A 26870-nucleotide genomic window follows, 5' to 3' on the forward strand; every position below is an offset into this window, starting at 1 on the left:
CCTCCGCAGCTTCTCACCCAGCAGCAGAGGCTGGATGGTGTTGAAGGCACTGGAGAAATCAAAGAATGTGATTCTCACAGTGTCTCCTCCACCATCCAGGTGCGAAAGTGCTCGTTGCAGCAGGAAGATGACGGCATCGTCAACTCCTAAGTGGGGCTGGTAGGCAAATTGCAGGGGGTCTAGAAACGTCCTCTCCCGAGGCCTCAGCTGGGCCAGGACCAGTCTCTCCATGACCTTCATCACATGGGATGTGAGAGTAACTGGTCTGTAGTCCTCTGGGTCGGCTGGCCTTGGCTTCTTGGGAACAGGAACCACATGTGATGTCTTCCACCGCAGCGGGACTCTCTCCAGCCTCAAGCTCAGGTTGTACATGTGTGCCAGTACAGGGGCCAGCTGGTTGGAGCAGGTCTTCAAGATCCGTGGTGTAATGCCATCAGGTCCTGCAGCCTTCCCCTGGTGTAATCGCTCCATCTGTCTCTCGACCTGGCCTGTAGTCACCGTTAGCTGGGAGTAGGTGTTGTTGTCTGCAGTGGAGATGGGACAACAACACCTACCCCCAGCTAAAGGGGATAGTATGATGTAAATTTCACACTATAGCCTATAAGTCTTCTAGCCTGTTCACTCTGACACTTCTCACTTAGGTCTCAGAAACCGTAACAATTAAAAGAAACATTTTTGTCCTTATTTTTAATTAAATGAAATGACATCAGACTTTTACATAGCGCTTCAGATGCTTTACAGGAAATCCATTCATGCACACATTCACACGCTGATGATGACAAGCTACTGGATTGTAGCCACAGTCTACGATATAGCAAGGTTGCTATATGGTGTCATCGGCCCTTCTGACCAAAATCAGCAGGCAAGGTGGATGAAGTGAAGTTGGGTTAGGGTTAGATTTGTCTAGAGCTGTAGTATTATAAGCACCTACGTTATAAATTGTTCATAACTTACAGCTGCATCAAAGAACTACAAAATGTACAAATGCAAACCTACCAATATGTGATATGTGGTTACTCTGGAGGAGTAAATAGTGGAGTTAGCACAAAAATTATTTAAAAAAAAGTTCGAGGGTTGTAAATACTTCTGCAAGTTACTGTAAATAGCTTGACACATAACGCGGTTTGTAAGAGCTTTGTCCTTTTCGATGACCCGGTTTCAACCGAGCTCCAGCCGTCAGCCAGATGGCCTCATATCTTTTCTCTAGATTACTTTGATCTACAGAAACGTTCAGGTCAACACAATGGCAGCTGACAGTTCATATGAGGTTTCCTTTCTTTTGTTTTCACAGTGCAGTGCATCATGACCAGACAGCTGAGAGTTTTGTGGTTTCATCTGATGCTACTTTGAAAACTTAAGACAATGCTGCTACTTTTGTTTTAAACTACTTTAAAAAGAAAAGCCTTTCATCTTACAATCCTTTTTAAAAACAACAAAATGTCCTGTTTTGAACTTTGACCTTTTACCTGTCAACTGAGGCCTGTAGAGTCTGGGACGTGTCTTTTAATGTTTGAGCGATCACTGTGTTTTTTTGTTTTTTTTTCTCCAGCAAGAAATCACCTAAATGCTTCAGACCGGCATACTGTTAAACTAGTCTTTTACATTTTACATTTTGGGAGATTTTATTGAATTTTCAGAACAGAAAAAAAGCACTAAAAATACAAATAATATATTTTTAGGCCTCTGGCAAACCTCTGGTGTAGACAATGTACGGCTGCATGGACATGTATAAAAACAAATATAAGAACTAAAAACATAAACATCTTGATCTTGTTGCTCCTCACAGTGACAAGGCACAATGAAATCTTTGTTGATTCCCATCTGACGTCCCGTATGTGTGCTTGTCGTCTTAGTAGCGATAACTCTTCCTGCGTGTGTCGTCGGTTCACCAAGCATGTCTGAGCTGTGTGACAGCTGCAGTGGATCGCTGACAAAACAAATGATACCCACCCTCCTCTGTCAGACCTACACTTGTTCAACCACCAGAGCATAGATCCCACGATGATGGAGTCGATCTCAGAGTTGCCGTGCGGGGCCCTTGTTGTCGTGAATCATCCTCTAAATAAAAAAATAAAAGCTCAGAGATGCTCCATTCTGAGAATCCCCGCCCCCGCCCCTGACTCAGAACACTTTAATTGCATGTTAATTAAGCTGTTGTTCCGAAGAGCATAAGCTACTTTTCCTGGTATCATCCACAGTACCTGGAATGTTTCCAACTGCTTCCTGGATGTTGTTTTTTCCATACTTCCAGTTTAAGGGTTGGTTTCTGATCATCACTTTGGGTGAAAGCTGTATGGGATGAAATCTCACAAAAGCCACTATTTGACCATTACATTTCAATCAGCCACTTTTTAACTTACTGTCAGTAAACGAGTGAAGAGCAACTGATTTTGAGTTAATACTTTGACCCGAACAGTGTCTGGTCATGTCAGGGATTTATGATCAAATCGTCTTTTAGACGAATCCGCTGCTTAAAGGAACAGCGCTACTATCTTGTGATCGGCGGTTCAGTGAAACTGCTTCTGCTTCCCAGATGTTGACTTTTAATCTGCCTGCATTAAATGAGATAACATGGGCGCCATGTTCTCTGAAAAACACAAACTCAGCTCCCTCAGACTAGCCAGCAGTAATTAGCAAACCTGGTGTTACTGCGCATCTGCTGAGCTCATTTTACGAGCTACATCGCAATGAAATGCTGGTAAAACCACTGTTAAAGGGTTAACAGAGGAGCCATGTTGTGATGACTTTCTGATGGCTGAGATTCTGAAACAGCAGGAGATTTTAAAGACACAGAGGCCCAATTTCAAGGCGTTAAATTACTAAGACGAATTTATTTTAAGTCATATTTGATACATACAGCCTTTTTATAAAACTGAAGGTATATAGTTACATAATTGTGCTATAAAACGGCATAATGCTGCCCCTTTAAGACTATGTAGCAGCTTTTTTAGGAGAGAAACAGAGGTTCGACAAGCTTCTAATATCAAGGCATAAACTAAACAGGAAAAAATTATTGACATAAACAGAGTTAGGCTCCTTTTTGGTTACTGCGTTGTCTGGCAGTGCCATTCCAAAGCTACATTTATTCATAGTCCAGACTAGTTTTATGGTCGCAAACACAATCAGAGCAGAGATGTCCTTTACCTTCAAAGCCTCTGACTTTTCACTAACAAGAAAACCTCCACCGCTAACACCTTCCTTACACACCAACACCCTTTATTCACACTTAATTTGTACTTCTGCTTCTGCTCTGCTTAGTGAAGCTATTTACCACTTACGGAGCAAGTCTAGACCTCATTAGTTTCAGCCAATTGCTCTTTGAATAAAACTGTTAAATGACACAAAACTCCACCATTTTCTCCAACGTGACGAGCCGGCATTCTGCGATAACTCTCCATTATATTAGTCGATTTTTCATCTTTAACACCAAAGCAGTTGGGCGACATGAGCCGTGGCTTGCAGGACCACTTTCCCATCTCTGGCGAGGACGTGTTAAAAGTTCATAGCAAGTTCATTCAGTTCCTTGGCAACCGCCTCAGCCTCGCAGCACACCAGGCGGAGAGTCCGTCCTCACAGCACAACAACCCAGTTAAAGTTGCTTCCTGCCTCGACCCCCCAGGTGGTTTGGACGCTGGTCCTCTCAGAGCCTGGTGCGCTGTAAGCAGAACTGGTTTGTTTTCGTAAGGAGACGTGGTGGAAGCCGTTCGAAACACAGCCATGTATGAGCATGCTGAGTGGGGCCCCGTGGGACCAGAGAGGCATGCTGCGTAGCCAGATCATTATCAAAGATGTCCAGCTCAAGGAAGGAAAGTTATCTAAAAAGGAGATGTGTAAGAGAGAGAGAGAGAGAGAGAGAGAAAGAGAAAGCTGCAGTCAGTTTTAGAAAAAAACAACATGTTGGAGACAGGGCCGGATTTACAAGGCCGTGGGTCCCTGGGTTGGAGTCGGTTTTGGTGCCCAGTCAGCAAAAGAAAAATGATTTTATTAATGGAAACTACAGTTCATTAATATGTCATCCTTTACATCAGCAGGTATGAAATGTGACACAAAATTATTACCAAATTATTAATTAGAGTGGGGACCACACTATTTAAATATATGAATAGGGAATGGGAGTAGATAAATTTGTCATTCCCACACCTTTTTGAGCTAAATGCATTCTTTTCTATGTCTAAATACTGAATTATTACATAAAACATGAATTGGATGACTCAATGTCTTGTCCTCACTGTATGTATTTATGCATAATTGGATGTATAGTTTTTCTTTTTTGCTTTCTTACCTACAGATGGGTGTAATATGTGTTTTCTTTTTCATGTGGCTCAAAATATGGAAATAACTGACTGACTGATGCATGCTAGGCTGAACACGTCTCCTAGCCATTAATAAAAATCTCAAAAATGTTAACATATCTCATTTAATTTGGGCCTGTAAGTTTTATATAAAGTACAATTTTTGCAAACTACGCATTCATTAATACATAAAATAGCTAAGCAAATCGAAACTTTTGCTCCTGGGCTAGTGTAGTGCCGTTGTAAGCCTGTTCTAATGTCTGGCCCAGATAAGAAAAGTGTTTAAAACATTCCAAGAAAACTTCCATCTAATTTCAGCCTTCCCTCTTCTCAGATAAAAGTATCCCTTCAGTGTTTTTTTTAATGTATGTTTCATTAGCAAATCTGACAGATTCAATTTAGATGTGGAGAAAATATACCCCTGAAGGATTTAAGGCCGAGTTAGAAGAAGAAGAGTTAATAGCAGCCTTAATGAAACAAAATGAATGTTGATCTGGGTCATCTCAGCTTGCAGATGTTCTTTTCACGTCATTATGAAATGCAGTGCAGAAAGGTTCATTTTGGTACTTCACAGCCTAAACATCAAGTATTTTATTGAGATGTTGATTCCCAACTTGACACTCCAACAAAAAGTAGTGTCAAGAGGAAATTATGTCAAGTTAAGATTTTAAGAGTATTTATGTTCAAACTACTTGTAGATTTAGGATTAAAATAAGTTAGTTTATATATATATATATATATATATATATATATATATATATTTACGTTTTGTAGCGGTGTCAGTCAAAGTTCTGAATTGCACCTGCTAGAGAATTGGTGGAGGGAGAAAAAGATTAGAGGCCCTTCAGCTTCAAAGAATTAGAGTAAGTCATTTTTTTGTCATCGGAGTAGAGGGGGCTGAAAACAAACACACACCGCACTTTTCAGATTTTTCTCTATATATTTCCCTTTCTGCTTCACAATGAGGCACTGCTCTCTACTGCTCTATCAGACAGAAACTTCCACTGAGGTGTAATTCAGAAAAAGTCCAGGCCTCATAAAGAGTCTGGCTCTCAGGGAATATTAGCTCTGTCCTCTAGTTGTCTCAGCTGCTGTCATTAGTCTGCGTGTATATTTTGCTGGGACGGCGTCCCCCGCTGGCGTCCCAAATCCAGCGTCCCTGTGAGGTTCGGTGTGGAAATAACAGCCCAACACCACAGAGAGCTTCTACTCCGTCTGCGGGCCCCCCGAAGGCCCCCGCTTCTTTCTGCGAAGCCTCTCTCCTCTGGGAGGATGTGACAGCGTGTCATTCTCTCATGTGGGATCCTGACACAGCATTAGCCACGTGGTAATTGGTAGTGAGACAACTGTGTGAGCATGTGACTGGATTTCATTAAGATGTCAATTAACCTGAAGTGACAAGAAATGGCTCAGCTGCCCCCTGCTGGTTATATTGTTACTGCAGGACACAGCTGCGGCTTAATCAGCACACTTTTTCTTTTTTGGGAGAATAATCAGCTCATAATAAACATACTGACAGCAGCAATCACTGTGTGGCATCACAGAAGGATGGACTGTGGGTAAACATCTCCCTCTGCTGGAGGAACACTGGTACTGAGCTTCAGTTGTTTTTTTGTTGTTTTTTTTTTAGCGTGCCAAACCAACATGAAAATGTGTCCGGCATTCTTTAATTTTCTCTCACATACAAAGTATGATTTTAAATCACTGTAACTAATGATTATTTAAGATTAAAGTCACCTCTGATGGCTCAGCTTCTGTTAGAAAAAAAAAATTAATTGCTCACTTGTATGAGAAAAACAGAGATCAAGTAACTATGTTGGCTTCAGTTGTTCTAAAAATGCTGTAAATAAATGACTTAAAAGAACATTTGACTGTCATTTGACACCTTCAAATTAGACTTCTGTCTCTAGAAGAAAATCCTGCTCTTTCTGACACTCCACCTTCAGGAAGTACTCACTATAATGCTCCTCTATTATTCCTTCAACAACATTCTTAAGTGCGTTACACTGAAAAGTAGTTAGTATGGCGAGCTCAGCAGATGCGCAATTCCACCAGGTGTTTGCTAAATTGCTGCTAGCTAGTCTGAAGGAGCTGAGTGGGGGTCGCGTTCTGTAATGCAGAAGTTTGCGAGCTTGAGATCTGCACCTCAAAGCAGCACACGCGTTTAGTTCATCTGAATGGTTGCCACGGGAGATTAAACGATTTCTCAAACGCATGACAGAATCCAAGCAACACTCCTGATGAGGAAATATAACACGATGTAAGTTTCAATAAAGTTTGACATAATGCTGCCTCTTTAGTGAACTTTTTAAAAAGGTTTTTAATAATTTGCCCCCCACCCCCATACAAATCCTGTAAAGTTCAGTGAAATACTGTATTCCTCGTTATTTACTACCTACTTTATTTCAGTGTGTTCATCAGCATGAATAACTTCACCCACCTTCAGAGCTAAACTATAAATACAAACGCTTTAAACCGATTAGTTATGCTAAATGTTAATTTGTTTAGATCACTGAGGCAGCATAATGAACTCAAGGGAAAAGCGGATTGTTCAGCTGTCAGGGGTTGGTAGTTTGACGCCCAGGTTCTGCCGTAACGATATTCTTCCAGACGGGAAGAAACATCTGCTAGCCATGTTTCCAACAGATGTGAAGGAGAAATTACTTTGAGCAAAGACTTTAATCACAGCACTGGAATCAGGAGAGGAAAACTGGCTCACATTTGTTGCTTCTGTTATCAGGGTATTAAATATGAGCCTTCTTTTCATTCAAAACTACTTTATTAATCCAAAAGGGAATTTGATGTTGTAGAAAACAGATGCCTTGCATCTTTAAAACAATAGTCAGTTTCATCCTCAAAAATAATGTAAGGACTCAGAAGGCGTAGCATACTTGGTCATATTCTCCATAAGTAAAGCAGAGATGCTGAAAAATCTAAGTCAAGCACCTTACGGCATGCAGTGCCTTTTAATATTCATGACCTTTGAATAATATGCTGTCACATTACAAACAAATCCATATTTTACTGAATGCATCTGTATTATTAAAAATCTCCTCGTTACTCTTTCATGAAGTCAAGTGGAACTGATTGTAACATTGTCCTGATTTAAATAGTGTAATACGCTACTTTGTGTACGTTTTTTGTTTTGATTACCTGATTAATAATTGAACAGCAAAAGGGGCTTAATTTGAGATTTATTATATTTACAGAATTTGAACCGAGCGAAGCTCAAACTATAGGCCACCTGAGGATGTCTGGGTAACATATTTACAGGCAATATTATTTTAAGTGAATGTTGTTCTCTCAGCAAATGGTCTATTTTTGGAGTCTGTGCATACCAGTTAACGATTAATCGATTACTAAATTAGTTGACAATTACTTCAACAATTGATTAATTGTGATTAATCAGCCCCAAAACTATATATATATATATATATACATGCATGACAAAGAACACAACCTCTGAATAAATAACAAGATAAATAATCTTTATTTCCACATCTCTGTTGTTTATAAAAATTATGTGTCCACAATTAATATTAACAAGGCAACACAGAGAATCCTTTTTTTTTTTTTTTTAATTTCTCAGAGGTGAAACTCAGGCTCTGGAGACGCCTCGCCCGTCCAATCGGGAAAAATTGGACACAGCCGGATTGTTCTTGACGCCTTTCCGGTTTTCAGACCGAAGTCGGGACTTAAAGCGGAAGTGCCGTACAACGAGTTACGGGTAAAGAGTGCGGCGGTTCTCCAGAGCCCGGTTCCTCACCAACAATGTACAGTCATAAAACATCAGGACTTCATCGCTGCTCGGCGCTCGGTGTAAACCAGACACGGCTCGTGAGCAGCTTGGTGAGCGTTCCCACACCAGATAGCCCTCGCTGAAATGATCCACGTTATTGCCACTAACAAACATAAGCATTATTCTTCTCTATCTTAATTTCATATCTTTGCTTTTTTTTTTTCCCTACAGTAAAGACAAAAAAAAGGGGGGAGGGGGGGGAGAAGACAGTAACTGTAAAAACCAAACAAAAACAGTGAGGAAATGACCTTGTATTGTACGCACACATGAAAAAACAAAACAAAACAAAAACAGATCCTTAGCCATGTGCTCAACGGAGACGTTAAAAAAACAAAACAAAAAAACATTTTCTTGCAAGTCTGTCTGCGGTACGTATGATGTAAGAACAGAAAAATTAAATATTACATACTGTATAGGTTATTGTTACAGTAACAAGGTTCCATGCGATCGTATTCTTCTCACCTATACAGAATGGAGGATTCAGTAGTAAATAACAATGCTATACAGACCCATAGTGCCAGCATGTCAGAGACCTGCACTGCAAAAACTCAAAATCTTACCAGGAACTTTTAGTTTGGTTTCTAGAGCGTCAGAAAGTGCATTTGAAATAACAAATTAAAAGTAACTTTTCAGCAAAACATAGTAGCTCGTTTAAGTCAATAACTCTTGAACATAGATTTTAAAAAGTATTAGTTTTAGTGGCAGATTATTTCACTTATAAAAAGAGGTTTTTTCCCCCCCAAGTTACATGTGAAATAATCTGCCAGTGGAACTAGTATTTTCATCAATTTTAAGGATTTATTGACATAAAAGAAGCTCCTATGTATTGCTGAAAAGTTATTTGTGAGTTAGTTTTGTCTTATTTCAAGTGTACTATAGTTGCACTAGAAACAAAAAAAAGATTGTAAGATTTTGAGTTTTTGCAGTGTGGAGACCTGGGGACCTGGGTGGGTGTGGGTTGGTCCGCTGGTAAGGACAGAGGGCGCATCATTCTAGGGGTAAACCAAGGTGGCTTTTACTAAGAAATTAAAGAATAGGTTTACCCTTTTAATGCTGCGTCATTATTAACTCAGTTCGCCTGGCCGTCTTCTGCATTAAACCGATCCCCTTAGGTTTTTAAGAGTGATCCCAGGCGAACACGACAAGCTGGGAACATCCTGGAGTTGATAAAAAACAACAAAAACTAAAGAACATTCTCAAGTGACAAAACAGTGAGGAACAGCAGACTGGTGTCTCAGGATGGGGATTCCCTCCAGTTCGAAACATCCCACTGATAAGAGGCATTCAGGACCGGAAGCAACAACAAAAAGAAAGAAAAAAGGATCCACACACTCCGCCAAGTCCAACCGGGTCAGTTTAGTTACACAAGAAAGATTTTCATCAGGCTGTTGATCCCATTAGAGAGCTTTGCAATGTCGAATTTACCAAAAATGTTCAAGTCGTGACCAAGAAAAGAGCATCTTGTTAATTTATTTGTTACAGAAACCGAAGTATTTTTGATCTAGTTTGTAGTACAAATATCTTAGTACACTTGAAATAAGACAAAACAAACTTACAAGTAAATTTTTAGCAAGAAATAAGAATTCATTACAAGTCAATATTACCTTGATATTGTTGAAAAAGTACTACTTATAAGTGAATTAACCTGCTAGTGGCAGATTATTTCACTTAACATCTGACACTTTTTCATCAATATTAATTAATGACTTAAGACATATTTCTATATCATGTTGAAAATTTACTTGTAAGTTAGTTTTGTCTCATTTAAAAGTACACTGAGATATTTACAGGAGAAACTCGACCAAAAATACTTGGGTCAGGTTCAGTGACGTTGCAGTGTGATCAAAACTGGGGACCCGACGCCGTGTGGATGGGTATTCAATCAGCACCCGACTGACGTTCTAGTTTTTAAATGTGCGTTCTCTACCTTAACAAAGAAACAAGACCCTCCCCTGAGAAACAGCCCCACCCACAGAGCACCGAGACCCTCTGCCCCCCCCCCCCAAAAACAAACTCCTGCAAAAGCAAGACTTAAAAACACACATCAACCCCACTCCCACCCACCATTCCACGTCGGTTCATTCAGTCAAATACATTGTCTAGTCTTTTAAAAAAAAAAATCTGTGAGTAAACCGCAAAAGCACTGAGAGAGCGAGCGGAGCTGAGGAAGCAGAACGCGGGGCGAGCGGACGTTCATTCGCTCACAGCGAGGAGGGGGGAAAAGCTCCATTGCGACACATTCATTAGGGCCACATCATTATTTTGGATGTGCAGTGGGCTTTATAAGACACGGACGCTTCACATAGTGCAAAGTGGAGACATTCAATCAGTTTAACTCATAAAAAATGGGGTATATTTAGATTTTTTTCACATAAGACTAATTTATCTCAATAAAGCTGCAAAGGAGAAGGCTTGCAGAAAAACGTTAATGTTTTATCTCTTTGGTGAGATCTTATTCTTACAACTTATGATCGCCTGCAGAGTTATTTTTTCACTTCAACTACAGATGAACTGAGGAGAAAATTGACTAAAATTGCCCAATTCCCATCCCACTGGTACCAGTTCTTGTTGAACTGGTAATTCAAGTCAACAAGACTTGAATTACCAGTCTTGTTGGAAATTCAAAAATGTCGACTCGAGAGCAAGACTTTCAGCAGAAAACAAGAATCCTGAGCAGAATATGTTGAAGTTTTTCCGTTTTTATATTTGCTTTGCTTTCCACTTGTAGCTGTCATGGAAGATACAAAATTTTGGATGTCAGGGTTCAGCTTCTCTATAACACACACAAGCTAGCTATGATAGCCGCTAACAAAATATGGAAAATGTTAGCTTTGTAATGAGTTTGTCTTTGTTTTAAAACATCTGTAGTCAGCGATGTCACCTCCATTTCTAATATAAACTAGAATAAAGCTAGCTAGAACTGATCACCCAATATCTTTTTGTTGAACAGAAATTTGAACTGGGAAATTTTGGTTTTGGTAGGTAAAGCTTTACAAACAAACCCAGACATCAAACATCTGGCACAAAAGTCTGATTAGTGCATCTTAAGCTAAGCTAATTGATATCAAAGGCTAACACACTTAGCTTCTCTGCTGATGCTCTATTTCTTCCTGTTTTTAATGTAGAAGAGTCAGTTTGGCAGCTGTGAAAATGTTTACGGACAGACGGACGGACGGTGTGTGGATGATTTTAATGAGGCAGATTTAAGGCTAGGACTTGTATTTTTTAAATTTAGCTTTGCTGGGGATCGTTCCGTTTTGCCCGTCGCGTCGGCTGACCTCAGCTCCTCGAGTCAAGAGCTGATAGAAGCAGCTAAAGCAGCATAAAGCTATTCACACCTTTGACCCCAACCACCCAAAAATGGACCCCAACCTGAGGCTCAAAGCTGCCTCCTCAAACAGAGCATAAGAAAGAGAAAAAGAGAGAGAGAGGTTGTAGACGAGGGGAACCCTAGGAAGAGTTTGCTTGAAGCGTACACACTAACGGCGAAGACGAACTGGGAGTTGTTCTGATGAGACCGTGCTCCTGCAGCTGTGTGGGTGGTGGCAGCGGCGGGCTGCGGGACATGAACACGGTGGCTCTCCCACGCACACTCAGCCTCCAGGTCCTGCCTCTCCTCGTCTTTTCTCTCTATGTGTATAGTCTCTCCTCCACCTCTCTTTCAGACTCTGTGTTGAATTAGTATGAAGTTCCCCTCCTCCCCCCTCCACACAAACCCCCTTCCCTCCCTCAAGATCATTTCTGCACCTCTCTGTTTGTACTGTACAGTGAAAAAGAGCAAATGAGCAGAAATGGTGTTAAGAAGCCCAAGGCTGTTTTATCCTCTTTCCTTGTTTTTTTTCTGCAGTCGTTTCTCATCGTCGTAGCTAAAAAAGAAAAGTCGTGCATTTGCAAGCACACACTCGGACACACGCAACCCCCTTAACACTCGTACCGAGCCGGAACATAAACCCTCTCTCTGTTTCTCTCAGGTCGTTTTTTTCAGCGGCGCCGTATTTGGACATGCGGGGGTTGGGGGGGAACGAGGGCCGGGGAGAGAAAAGGTTCCTAGCTCATAAAAAGGGAGAGTGTAGCTGTGTGTGTGTGTGTCTAACTATGCGAATGCGACAAGGGAGAGGTCTTAGTTCTGCTGCCATCTCCGCCGATATTTCTTCTCCTCGTCATCTGCCGGGGAAACACAAAAAAGAAAGAAAACATGGTTTAGAGAATGAAATAGGCTGTTTATGTTAGTCCGATTCTAAAGCAAAGAAGAAAGAGAGGAAGGAGGAAATAAAGCTGCGGTACCTTTTCACAGAAGGTGAGATAAACATTTATGCTGATATGGAAAGCAGGGGAAGAAAGAAGCAGGACAAAAGGATCAGAAATGTGGAAAAAGCTGCTGAACATTAGAGAAAAAAGAAACAAAACAGAACCAGTTTAATAAAAACTGAAATTCATGAAGTGGGTTTTCCTACACTTGGACCCCAACTTACCTTCTAAATGGTTCCTGGACATATATTTCAGTGCTTCGTCCAGAAGGATGACAGGAATGGAAATCTTTAGGACCATGATCCACTGGGACCAGCGCAAAGGGGTCACCTGGAAGATCAGCTGAGGGGCAAAGAAAACCCATTCAGAAATATTTCAAATGAAACTGTACGACCTGCGGCCGAACAATGGGGACTTAAAAGTTTTATCACAATTCTTTTTGGAATTGTTGTGATAACGATAAAGGTGACGATAAGAACTATTTAAACCTTTTTTTTTTAAGGTAACTGCATAACACCAATTCAGACAGTTTTTTGGGGTTTTAAACATCATTAACTGGACTATGTTATGACAGTGACAAATTCAGATTCTTGTCATAGTATTAAATTTATCCCAAAAAATGATAAACAATATGATAAATGGCCACCCCTAGTAGACCTCAAAATATTGAATAGTTTTGTTGGTCAGTTTTTAACATTTAATAATACAGGGGTGCTGTGGTGGTGCAGGGGTTAAGCACAACCCACATACTGAGCGGGCGTCCTGAGTACTCACCGGCAGAGGCTCGACGTACAGGATCAGGAAGTGGAGGGACAGAGACAGGATGATGGCTCCCAGCAGCCAAATATTGACCCAGGGAGGCATCCTGAGCAGGGACTGGTTCTCAGACAAACTGCCAAGACAGAAAAGAAAAAGAGCTAACATCGTTCTAAGAAGTAGCACGCACAACTATGAGGCGCGGTTCTACAGTCATTTCTTTGTCTACCACAAAACAGCTAACTTGAAGCTAACCGTTAGCTAGGGCCAGCCAGGTGGTATTTGTTTGGTTCACTGTGTTGAATGGGTAAATAGAATTTATTGGCTGTAATAGCAATATTAATCAGGGTTTCTGCAGGTTTCACCAACTCAAATTTACTACTTAAGACTATTATGAACTAAATTTAAGACCTGGTATCTTAAATGTATCTATGCGCATCTAAAAATGTTCAAAAGAAAATCAAATGCTTTATTTATTTTAAAGATGTATATCTTCATTATAAAATGTAAGACTTGTGACAGAAATATTTATAGCCAAATTAACTTTCTTAAACAAATTTAAGACATTTTAAGGCTGCAATGATAGATACATAAATTTATGGATTTTTAAGACTTTTTAAGATTTCACGGTTATAGATGTTGGCCCAAATGTTCAAATCGCTGCATCCCCAATTATTTAAGTTCATGCTAACTTGATTATTAGGCATTGTTGAGTTTGAAATTAGACTACATCTGTTTCACTTTGTATTTTATTTTCATTCCCCCCCCTACACTTAAGGTGTAAAAATAACAATTGTCATAACATCCAATAGTAAGATGGTGTGTTGGAGCATATCAAAATTGTAACACAAATCTGATCAAATGCACAAATCCTACCTCCAAAAATCCGTCTATCCTGCTTCCTTAAGTTAAGTAACACCAGTTTTTATAAGGAGAAACAGTAAAGAGCTGTCAGTGCTGTTGTTATCCACACTGTAGCCGAATCCCTCCTTCAAAGGGCTTGTTGTGTCGCTGGATAACAGTGTCTGATCCCTTTAATAACAATCTGACAGCCCTGACATTCAGCGCCCGTCTGCTCGGCCTCTACATCAGACAGCCACTGACCTGTTGAGGGCGTTGAACATTTCGATAGTGACCAGCACCGACAGCGCCATGGTGGTGGGGTAGCGGGACTCAAACACCTCGCAGTCGATGTCCTTGAACATCGGGTTGTCCTCTGTGCACTGCATGAAGTGTCGCTGTGTGCAAAGGGAGAAGAAAAGAGAGGTTCAATGCGAAAACATGGCTGGAGATTCAGAGATCAGAGGTTTGCTGCAATGGGCAAAAACCTGTAAAAACAGGCTGAGCTCACCAGCTGGTAGAAAGACACCTGAGGGCCCTCTTCATCAAACAGGTACCACCATGTGGCTGCACTCACTGTTCCAAGACCCACATATCCTAAAGGAAAATTATAAATCAAGGTAAAAAATAAAACAAGTACAACAAAATGAGCCATAGGAATCCATTTCTCATCGTCTCAGACGTAACGTTACCTCCAATGGCGAGGTATCTGAAGAAGAGCCAGCCAGAGATGAGCGGCTCCTTTGGGTTACGGGGCGGTTTGTCCATGATGTCCAGGTCTGGGGGGTTGAAGCCCAGGGCGGTGGCAGGAAGCCCGTCGGTCACCAGATTCACCCACAGCAGCTGGACGGGGATCAGCGCTTCGGGGAGACCCAGGATGGCTGTCAGGAAGATGCTGAGGAGACAAAGCAGGTCAGGTGAGGACCGGGAGGGCCGGGCGGTGCGGCTTAAAAACAAATGGCGTCCCTCTCTGGACACTATTGCTGGAAGAACAAATCCAGATTTTCCGAAAATTAAATCTTCAACCACCAAAAATTGAGTGCAATGGATGCGGCGTCGAGCCCTAAGTGGAGTTTTTCAGGTTTCAGCCTCACCACACGACTTCTCCCACGTTGGAGGAGATGAGGTATCTGATGAACTGCTTCATGTTGTTGTAGATGGCCCGGCCTTCCTCCACTGCAGCCACAATGGTGGAGAAGTTATCGTCGGACAGCACCATCTCAGACGCAGACTTAGCCACTGCCGTGCCGGAGCCCATGGCGATGCCGATTTCTGCCTTCTTCAAGGCCGGGGCATCATTCACGCCGTCTCCCGTCTGAGAGAAACACAATTCGTTACATAACACGAGACACTAATTTAATAACAGCTCCAAATTAAGAGAACATTTTTTTATTTTTTTGCTGCAAAACACAAACTCTTTAAGTATTTTTCACCTAATGTCAAGTGTATTAAAATATTTGAATTAGAAAGTAGAGATGCATAATATATTGACACTAACGTTGGTATCGGCCAATATTAGTAATTTTTTTTAATGTGTTGGTCCAATAAATAAAATTGGGTTGATAACTGATATTTAGTTCCACTTTGTTGCCATTTGTTTCTGGAGGAGCAGGGAAGTAGGTCGGTCAGGTGACATTTGTTTAGTCATGTGACGGTGACAGTGTCGCAGCAAAGGATTGTGGGGAGTTTAACTGGAGCAGAAAAGCAGTTGTGTCATTTTTTTCAAGGTGTTGAAAGGGTGGTAAAGTATATATAGTATATAGGACTTCAGCAAACACAAATGGAAGAAAAGTGGATGAAATGGACAACATTCAAGACAAAAGACAGCAACAAAAAATAAAGAACTAGACAAACTAGATGGGACAAAGGTGAAATAGAGGAATAGCTCCCAAGAAAAAGTTTTATGTTATGTAGAATGTGAAGTGTTCATGTACATTGTGTATGTAAACAAATGTGAAAAATACTAATAAACAGTTAAATGATAAATATATATATATACAGCATATATAATATCTACAATATCTGTAAATATCAGTTAACGTACATAACTGCAATATTTATATTGTATATCGATACGGGCCCCAATCGATGCATCCCTTCTTGATATAAGACAAGTTAAAAGTAACTTATCAGCAAGATAAATACAATTGTTTAAGTCAATAATTCTTGAATACAGATTTTCTTTAAAAAATTTATATTACTGAGATTTTTTTTCCCCACTTAAAACACAAAACATATCTGCCAGTGAAAATTGTACCTTTTTGGAAATTTATATTCAAAAATTACTGACAAGAGTATTTATCTGGCTGAAAGGTTACTTTTGTCTTATCTCAAGTATATTAAAATATTTGCAGTAGAAACTAAACAAAAATAATCTAAAGATGAACTGCAAACAAGATATTTTAAAGCTCCTAAAGCTGAGCCGGGGGAGACATCTCGCTTTCAAACAGAAGTAGCTAACAACGCCGGCTCGATTAAACTCCGTCGGGGTTTATTCAGATCTGGACACGAGACGGATCCGTCAGTGGTGGCAGGGCCTTGAGAGCAGTTCTGGATTTATGGGAGAACTGGACAACATCTGACAGCCAAGTGGTGATATTGTTGCCTCGTCGCCTTCCCTGGTGATCGGCTTCTCTTCTGAGGCGCGTGTCAGATAGGGAGCGGCGGAGCGAGTGACAGATATTGATGGCTCAGTCTGAAGGCACAGCCTCAGCGAGACCGCCGTTTCTCCTCCGCTGTTTAGATGTTTGTTACACAGCCGGCACACACTTTTGTGCCAGGCTGCAATTTTATCTTTATTTCTTTTAATTATGAGAACAAAATCGTAATACTACCAGAATAAAGTGGTGCTTTATGTGAACATCATGAGAAATAACAAAAGATTTAAATGAGGAAGTTATGCGTTTTGTCAAGCCTGTCACAATTAAGGAATTAGTGGTATGATAAATTAATTTCTGTTGTGATAATTAACATTTTTTGATGAACAATTTTGTTTACAGAAACATCATAATCCATCTTTTTTATTGTTTTTTGCTCCATGTGGTTTTTCTGTTTTGTTTGTTCTTTTTAGTTGTGTTTTATTTACGTTCCAATGTGGGGTATTCTTTAGAAAATGTAAGTTTATTGGTCTTTGAAAGGACAAACTTGCGTTATTATACCATTATTAAAAATATTGCTTGAAAATGGTCGGAAAAAAATTATATTACTCTTTGTCGCAATAACTGTTAATAATTCAGCGATAATTTATTGTTGAAAATTTGTAATAACTAAACTTTTTTCCTCATTAAAACAATTTTTTTTCTTGTCATTTTATGACTTCTTTTTGTTAAAGTTGCGTCTTTATTCAGCTATCATTATGACTATATGCTCATAATTAAAAATGTCCAAGATACTCGGTCGTCCAACTCACAGAAGGAATGACTGAAATAAAAGCCACTATTGGGAAATATTTTCTGTCATTTGTAATTTCATTTTAAGAAAAGAAACCAAAAAATCTGCGGAAATTAGATTGCGTGAAAATATCATCGATTTCATTTGTAAGCCTCATCGCTCGTGAACTTCTCACCATGGCTGTGATCTCGTCGAACGACTGCAGGTATCCGACTATTTTGGACTTGTGCGCTGGCTCGACGCGGGCAAAGCACCGGGCGCGTTTCACCGCCTCTCTCTGCTCTTCGGTCGTCAAGTCGTCGAACTCGCGGCCCGTGTACGCCTTCCCCTTTACGTCCTCCTCCTCGCCGAAGATGCCGATGCGTCTGCAGATGGCCACGGCCGTGCCTTTGTTGTCTCCCGTGATCATGATGACGCGGATGCCGGCCTCGTTGCACAGCTTCACCGAGCCGATCACCTCCTTCCTGGGCGGGTCCAGCATGCCAACGCAGCCGACGAACGTCAGGCCCATCTGAAAGAAGGGAGAGGAGAGATGGGAGAGGCTGAAGGGGCTTTCACTGTATGGACAGACGGAAAACCAGATGGATGAATGATTAAAGCATAAATGAATGGATGGAAAAGAAGGAAACCAATAAAGAATCTTCTATATTGCAGTCAAATGTTAATTAAACTGAGCATTTTTATACTTATCTGGGCATGAAAAATACTTCAGTTCTTACATTCCAGACAATTCCAGAGTTTTCAGGAAACTTGGGAGTTTTGTGCCCAATTTTTACGGTCCTTAAACCAAACCTGGAATCAAGTGAGACGACCAAGTTCTACAGAACCACACAGCTGGCTGATCCTGAGGAACTGCTAGCAGCAGGAACAGCTAGCATGAAATCAGCTGACTAGCAACAGCTTGCTAACAAGGTAGCCATTAGCCTGTGTCATATATTCAAAGTCATCTCCAACTTTTAAAAGCAGGCATTTTTAATAGGACTAAAAGGATTTAAAATATTTCTAGAAGAATGAATTATGTGACTGTTTGACCAACATGTGACCGCTAACTTAGCCCCTCCATGTACCTCGTATTCTGCGAACTTGCTGGCGTTCTCCAAGTCCATGTCCTCTTTGCGCGGCGGCGTGTCGTGGGTGGCCAGAGCGAGGCAGCGCAGGGTGTCCTTACCCGTCCCCCACTCCCTGATCTTACACATCAGCTGCTCGCGCAGGGCTGGCGTCATGGCAACCTTTGTCGTTCCCACACGCAGGTAGTCGCACCTCTCCATCACGCTTTCAGGAGCACCCTGTGATGGAGAAAAAACATAAAGTCAACAACAATTTAAACAAACAAAACATGGAAGTTAGAAAAAAAATGTTATACTCAGTATGAAAACACATTTTTAAGCACTAACAGAATTAGAGATTTTATCCAATTGAGAATATTCTTTGTTCTCAGTATGGAGAATTGTTGTGACACTCAGAAGGAAACTTTTATAGAGTCTAAATTATATCCAAGAACATATACACACACTATGCTTATGTCCCCATACCTTAATAAACATCTTGCTCTGGGCGCCTGCTTTGACAGGAGTGCAGTAGACGGACATGGACTTGCGGTCACGGGAGAACTCCAGAGTGAACTCCTTCTTCATCAGCTGCCTGATTACCTGACGGGGACAGCAGAGGATGGAGGAAAGTGAAACAAAACAGAAGAAGAAGAATAAAGAGGCAGAGGCTGAGCTGAGTAAGCATAAGGATCAGTCAGGTTAGTAGCTCGAGAGCCGAGGCTGAGCTCCTGGCAGCTTAACGACGGGAATTCACAGGTGAGAGTCGACCGGCTCGTCCTCAAATCTGACTGAGGATCATCAGAAAGGACAGATGGAAACGTGGAAACACTGCAGTCAAATGTTAATTACTCTGCAGACTACTATGTTCTGTATTTTATTGGGTTTTTATGCGATTGGCCAACTAAAACTGTCATTCAATCATTTTACTGACCAAAATCTATGTGAGCAAAATGAACTAGGGTTCCAACTAACGATTATTTTAGTAATCGAGTATTCTGACGATTAATCAGAGTAAAAAAAATTTGAACATTCTGCAGATTTTTCTTTAACCAAATTTTTGTTTTACAATATTATTTATATATAAGAAAAGGCAAATAAACAAATAATAAACAAATAATTCCTTTATTGAATAAGAAAATAAACATTTTATTGACTAAAATGCGATACAGTCCTTTAGTGCAAAGGACTGTGGGGAGTTCTGCTGACAGAAAAATACTTCTAACATCAATATGTGAAAGGCTAAGAAGTTTTCTGCTCGACTGAAGGTCCGTACAGTGTAGGGCTGATCTGTTGACGAGGTTTCCATTAATAATTGAAAAGCAAGCGGTGCTTAATAGGAGATTTTTAATTTTTTTTAAACAGAATGTTAACCAGGTGAAGCTAAAACTATGCCACTTGAGGAGTTCTTGGTGTAACTTATCTACAGACAAAGAAGGATTTCTCTATAAATGCTAAATATATATTCTTTTATATAGTTTTGGCTTAAATTCTGCTCAGAGTATGTTCTTCTTTTCAGCGAATGCCCTTTCTATGAGCTTATTCCAGTTAACAATCAATGACTAAATTAGTTGACAATTATTTCAATAATCAATTGTTTCAGCCCTAACATGAACACTTTTGCCAGGCACCTTTTGCCTCAGTCTGCATTGTGATGCCTTGTCCTACCAGTAGGGGTCCTTCTAGTTACGATCCTGTTTCGATGAGCCTTCTGAGGCTGACCGGATAGGATAACAGATGTCTAACTAGATCACTGCAGGTGATGAACTTGAACTGGATCCTGTAACCTGCCGCTACATCACATCAACAACTGGATGTTTATCTGACCTCCTCTTTGTTTCTTGGCTCTGCACCTTCCAGCAGAAGCCTAAAAAAAACATTTTATGCAATTTTATTAAGACATCACTTTATTGCAGAAAGTTTATTTGGAGATTACAAAATAAAACATAAAAAAACACGCCTCCCTAATACTTGTTCTAACTTCACTCTTCTCATTAGAGCGTTCGTCGATCGCCGCGGTCCAAACAGTGATGGGGGGAAGGGTAGAGGGATGTCTCACCAACATCGGCTCATCGGTCTGTTAACTGTTAATCATTAACACAGCAGGACCCTTTGACCATTCCCACGTGATGAACTTAAACTTAAACTACTACAGGACGAAAGCAGCTGGGAGATGTTCTCACAGGCAATTTGTCCGAAGACATAAGCAAACGATCACCGACACACCCTGAAGTCAAACATGTGTCAAATGACAACAACGTGCTTCATTAACGAGTCTTTGTGTGAGGAGAAAGCGACCTGCTGACTTTAGTCTTTAATTATCCACCCGGAGTTAAACAATACTTAAATGTGAAGCATGATCTGAAATAAATATGCGGAAGAGAGCCCCATTAGAAAGGATGGATGCCATTAGAACGCCAAGCAGATTAATCACAACCTCACAAACTGGTGTTGCTGTGGATGTCAGAATGAAAACTGAGGAGAAATAACCAGACCTGCGCAGGGAAGAGGCTTCAGCAGCTGTTATTGGACAGTTAGCAAGATCTACACCCTGTTTATAACTGTCACTCTAATAGCCTGAAGCGATAAAGGAAAAGAAACCAGAAGTGATATGTGATAGTCTTGGTTTATTATCATAATAACGGTGGAAGGTTTGCAGTGAAACATGACAACCTCACTAGAATATCAGGAGTTTTAGCATGTTCTACCTGCAGATTGAAGAGAGAAAAAAGAGACCATAACACTGTGAAGTATGGCAGTGGCAGCCTTAGTTTTTGGGGCACTGGTGCATTTTACAGTAGAAGGACATCATGAGTCGGCCTGTCGGGGTGACAAATTTTACTGGACGACAAATTGTTATTGTCGTTTAGAGACCATTTTCCAGTAATGGAAATGAACACACTGTTAAAGGTCAAACTTTAAACTCTACAAACATTTAACACTGAATCTGGAAGACATTTGAAATATCCAGAAATAAATAAACAAAACAACAGAAACAACAAATAAAATTAATTATGAAGTCTCTGTAAATAAAATTGTCCTTCCAAAGAAAGGGCAAGTTGAGACCAGAACACCAGACTAAAGACTTTTGTCATCCAGTTTTTGGTAGAAAGAAAAAAAACAAAAACGATAAACCATGCAAATAAAAATTATTGCGTTTGCTTTAATTTATCATGCAATTACTTAATTTCTTGTTTATTGCGACAGGCCCAATTATGAGGGAAAACTTCAACACATCTAGAGAAAACTCTGACTGACGTAATCAAGTTAAAAATGTCTTTAAACCAGGGTTGCCCCCATCTGATATTGATATCAAAAATTGGTCCGATAACAGCCAAAAAACAAGTACTGAATTCTATCGACCCACATCTAAAATCTTCAATACAAGCACGTGAATTGAAGCACTTCGCTCCAGCATTTAGTCCGGCCCACATTTCTATCAAACATCACTTGCATCCCACATGCAAACTCACTGGTTAATAATAAATGCACTTATACCAGTTATTGTTGACTATTGTTCTCTATTTGAGCAATATGACTTGATCAAGTCTTTTTTAACATTCCACACAACAAAATAAATAATAAAAGTATATATGATTTGAGATGATATTGTATTGGGTCAGTACTGGTATCACATCAGAAGTGAGGAAGTTATATTGGGATGCCCCCACTTTAAAAAGTAGAAAAGGTCAGATAAACTTTTAGCAGTTTAGAAATGGTAACATTTTAAACACTTTGTATACCCCGACCTCTAAACCTGAACCCAATGCTCAAAAATAAAAAAATCCAAGGTCACCAGTGTCGAATGAGATGCTGAAAACATGCACGACTGAAAGCGCACACAGCTCAGTGGAGATGCTGCAGTCTCCACAAAGGGAAATCTTAGCGGGCTTACCGAGTTGCAGGCACCGGCGCGCTCCACCTTGGTGAGTCCTGACAGGTCGGTCTTAAAGACGTTCATCTTCTCCACCAGAGTGGTGAGGGCCGTCTCAGTGGCCTCCCCCACCTTCTCATAAACCCCTTTACTCTGCAAGAGGACAGATTAGCGTTAAATTTCAACAGTCACAGAAAACAGTCAAATGCCGTGCTAGGCGTCAACAAACAGCCTGAACGTTTAGTCAACGATGACCCTAAAGCAAATACCCTTTGAGCATCTTTTAAATATGGCCGACAAAGTTTGAGCCCAGCATGAAAAATGTTTTGGCTTTGCCGGCTGAGACGAGGCACTAATGGTAAACAGCACACATCATTTATCTGTGAGAGGCCATAGATGGCAGTGAAACTCCTCGTTTCTCTCTAGTATTCCCATCTTCCTCCTCCTCGTCTTGCTCCTCTGTCCTTCTCACATGGGCTAGAACGCTCATCTTAGCATTTCTTTCAGAAATGAGCCAAACTGGTGGCAAAGAGGCTATTTCTGAAAACTGAAATCTCGAGGGGATGGGAACAAGATGAGAACCGCTTTGTCCCTGGCCTCCCCACTCAGCGTGGTTACCATGATAACGTGGTGTTGACAAAGAGGTGAGAAAAACAATGTGAACCAGGGAGAAGACGATACGCGAGAGTAAAATTAGCTCGGAGGAGCAGAATGCTTGTATAAGAAAGTGGCCCGTGTTTTCCAAATAAATTACCCTCTCGCAACACTGGATGTGGACGAGAGAAACCTAGAGAAGAATTCAGAACCCTTAAAACTTTTATTTGCATTGTTATTTCAAAAACAACCAACGACTGTTTCAGCATTGTGAAGTGGAAGGAAAATGATGGACAGCAAGTTTGGGGTACGTCTCTACCAGGCTGAAACTTTTGCTCCTATTTCACCGTGAAATCACAGATTTCCTCTGTGTATTTAGTTTGGACTTTGAGCCATTGTAACACAAATATTCCTGCACCAATAAATTGACCAGACAAATAAATTGGACCTGATGTCCTTTAGTTTGGGAAAACAATCGGGTGATGATTGAATGTAAAAAAAAAAAAAGATCTTATCTACCTTTGAAAAGGTCTGAAAGTCACCCACTGTCCTCTTTTGCTCTGTGGTGAGAGCAGGTGTGGTGAACAATGGTCAGCACACCATTGCCAAATTAGCAACTTTGTCATTATATTTAGTGATTTCTCAGGCAAAAATAAAATAAATAAATAAATTGGTAAGCAAAATCGGCAGGTCAGGCTGATCAGCCAAACCCCCCCATGCCCTCTCCAAAAAAACTGCAACTGGAGGAGCAAGGAAGTAGCTTGGTCATGTGACATTTGTGACAACTAACACATTGTAGCTCTGGCTGTATGTTTATGGTCCCTGGAAGGTGAATTAACCCCCAAATGTCACGTCTTTCGAAGTCACTCCCAGGTTTTCCCTGTCCTAAACTTCATCACTCCACTTCTCTGATCGGTGCTCAGTGAGGCAGCTTTGTCTTGATGGGTTTGCAGTTCTTTTAAAGTTTTTATTTCATAGCCATGGACAGTGCCAAGTAATATCTTGGTGTATGGTTTCATAACCTAACCTTTATCCACAACTTTCTGCCGGACCTGTCCGCCAACTTCCTTGGTTTTTTGATCCTGACTTTTCTCTAATGTTCTCTAAAAACCTCTGAGACCAGAAACAGAACAGCTGGATTTAAAATTAGATCAAATTACAGTCTAAGTATTTCTAAATTAGGTAACTTCTGAACCCTGAGCTTTGTTTACTCAGAATAAACGGGGTAGATACAACATTCATTAAAACCATGTAGTTTTTCTTTAGCTTCACCACTTTTGTGTTGCCTTCCCCGTACATCCCAATAAATACCATTAAGGTTTACCATAAAAAATATTTAAAAGTTCTGCGTTGCAACTCAAAAAAACTGTATGCAAATGACCTCGTTGTAGTCCAGCGAGGAGTCGTTGCACATGGAGCAGATGGTGGCCAGCTCCAGCAGACCGTCATAGTCCCCGCACTGGACGGGTCTGTTCCCTTTAAGTCTGGGAGAAAAAGAAGCAGTCAGATGGCGGGAAAAAACACTTCACATAAGTCAGAGTAGGTTTAGCCGGCAACTGGTCAGCACTGCAGCGTCGAGAGGAGAAAACGGTGGCCGTACAGCGGTAAGCATACATTGTGTGCCTCTGTCACGCATCACTGATGACTGCATGGCGACCGTGGATCCCTTCCCTGTGGAGGCTGCAGCCGTTGCTAGCAGAGCTCCCACACAGAAACCCACACTGAGGCGTTATGAAAGCGTCAGGTTCACACGGAGCGGCGCGCTCGCTAAGCAGTCGAGCAAACAGCATGAGCTGCTGACATCGTTCTCCTGTCTAATGGACGGCCACCTACCTGCACACCTCCACAAAAACATGTTCGCCGACATCAAAAACAGCCCAACAAAGCAGAAGCGTCTTATTTCGTAGCTTATGGATATAAGTACAATAAAGTTGAGCCTTAAGGGAATGTTTTAAAGCTAAAAAGAAGAGGTGTTTTGTTTTTTTCCCCCCAGGTCAATCGCATTCTGCAAAACTCACATTTGTCCCTCGGGGGCATATGTAGAACCAGTGATGGAGAACTCGTGCAAGGTGCAGCTTGAATCCTCCACCTTGTCTGTAACGAACATCTGCAAGAGGAGAAACAGTTAAAAGATGAGTCGACAGAGAAAAGCTGAGCTTTGCCCTCGTTATGTGGCTGCAAGGTGTTTTTAAAGTCAGATGAGTTAATCTGTACAAATCTGTGTGACAAAGATTTATTTTTGTTTTCTGTACGTAGTTATTCAAGCACAGCCACTTATCATCTTTGGTTATTTTTAAAGATTTCCCTCTTATTCACTTCCGAGACGTCCAGCAGACCAGATGATCTGTTCTAAGAATCCACAACAACTGAAGGGAAATTGATCTTTCAAGGAAACAAAACAGAGACATTCTAGTTCGTTGTTACAGGCAGAAAACTTACAATGAAGCAGCAATGAACTGGAGTTTAAACAAATATTTCACATAAATGTGTATATATAGAATGATATTACGTTGGAGTTACACGTGAGCAAATTTTAAAAAAGACTATTTGCTTCGTTCTTATACGGATTTTGATCTTATTTGATTCTCTACTTCCTTTTTGTAGTTTCCTGCAAAACGCAGCTGGTTTAGGTTTTTCTATAGAACAAAGTGATTTGTTGATTCATTAAGTGAACATATACATTCTTGTTGCCGATTGTATTTTTGATCGAATTAAAATTTTCCCGATGTGCAGCATTTAGCATCATATTTCGATTTTATCTGTTGTCTTAACTATCCAGTCACGTGTTGCTAAATTATTCAGCTAGCTTTTTGCAGGCTGCATACCCAGCCTCTTAATTTACTTCCTACTTCCTGAAATCAGTCTGCCACACACCCACTTTAAAATACATTTTGTATGATAAAAGATGCAAAGTAAAGAAAATGGAAATTATCAAGAAGTACCATCAAAGGAGGTGAAATCTTGACAAAGGTTTTCACACGATAAATAAAAATGTCAAGGATCAAATTCCTTTGTTTGTACCAATACAGTCACTGCATCCTGTGTTACGGCTTTTTTTGCAGGCACTGTACTGTCCCCTCACTATTTTTGGACATCAAAAACGCCTACAAGCATCATGGGAGTTGCGGTTCTCAAAGTAATTTGTGAGACACTCGTACTTGAAACCTGCTCCAGTGAACTGGTGAGATTAGAAAAAAAGGAAAACGTTCCTTTGAGGAAACAAGAAAGAAAGGCATTTTAAAAAACGATTATCAGTAATATTGAGAAAAATCAGCAAACATGAATTGAAAACATGTCTGTGACTTCTCTGATCAACTGCCAGGAAGTTACTAAGTTAGTTATTTGGTCATAATAATTAATTAGTAGCTTTGTTGGAAACACCTGTGGGTGTCTGATATTTAGCTGTTTAGAAGGACAATAACTTTAATGACAGGCTGTCAGACAGGAAGGCAGCGGTTTCTCCCTAGAGCTACAACTTAATGCTACAGATGAGCCTTTACAAGAGGAAATCATCCGAACTGGCTCTCTGCAGCAGTCAGCACATCAAGTGGGCTGGAGTAGACGAGATAAAACACAGCTATAGTCACCACATTAAATTAGGATCGCACTCTTTAACACGTTGTGGTTTCGTCAGATCTGCAGTTGTACAAACGTAACATCTGATGATGATGAAAACCAAAGACTGTTTTCTAGAAGAAATCATTTTTAAACAGAAATTTGATCTCATGAAAAGTATTCAATGTACTACACAGAATATAGACTCAATACTTAATTATTCCTCTGTTTGCAGAAAAATAATGCACTTTTTCCCATCCACACTTTTTCCTTCCACTCAACTTTTCCCTCAATGCAATCACCTTTTCTACTTTTAGCTTCAATATGGAGGTTCTCAATGATTGAGTCAACATGGTCGTAACTCAACATTTCACCATTAAGAACCACCAGTGCTGCAAATATATCACCACTTATGGTGCAATAATGCTGTACAGTACAACACTGTTTGGAAAGCATTACCAGATAAAAATACTGAA

General features: G+C 40.5%; 1 protein-coding gene across 2 annotated transcripts in view; it reads right to left on the reverse strand.

Annotated features, from left to right (window-relative positions):
• Positions 1-10099: 10099 nt before the first annotated feature.
• atp2a3 (ATPase sarcoplasmic/endoplasmic reticulum Ca2+ transporting 3) overlaps positions 10100-26870 on the reverse strand; it is a 55609-nt gene continuing 38838 nt past the window's right edge. The window contains exons 9-22 of one of the 2 annotated variants that reach the window (XM_005800789.3): positions 24858-24946; positions 24221-24323; positions 22267-22398; positions 18858-18974; positions 18393-18611; positions 17501-17836; positions 15030-15250; positions 14628-14830; positions 14447-14532; positions 14200-14333; positions 13114-13231; positions 12564-12681; positions 12376-12406; positions 10100-12255 (exon numbers count right to left, since the gene is read on the reverse strand). In XM_005800789.3, the coding sequence (XP_005800846.1) occupies positions 12402-12406; positions 12564-12681; positions 13114-13231; positions 14200-14333; positions 14447-14532; positions 14628-14830; positions 15030-15250; positions 17501-17836; positions 18393-18611; positions 18858-18974; positions 22267-22398; positions 24221-24323; positions 24858-24946 (1881 nt within the window). In that variant the 3' untranslated portion in view covers positions 10100-12255; positions 12376-12401. The remainder of the gene's footprint in view (positions 12256-12375; positions 12407-12563; positions 12682-13113; positions 13232-14199; positions 14334-14446; positions 14533-14627; positions 14831-15029; positions 15251-17500; positions 17837-18392; positions 18612-18857; positions 18975-22266; positions 22399-24220; positions 24324-24857; positions 24947-26870) is intronic. The other variant, XM_023342039.1, reaches the window with a different exon arrangement.

Source organism: Xiphophorus maculatus, chromosome 11 (genome assembly GCF_002775205.1).
Source record: "Xiphophorus maculatus strain JP 163 A chromosome 11, X_maculatus-5.0-male, whole genome shotgun sequence".
Lineage (NCBI taxonomy): Eukaryota > Metazoa > Chordata > Actinopteri > Cyprinodontiformes > Poeciliidae > Xiphophorus > Xiphophorus maculatus.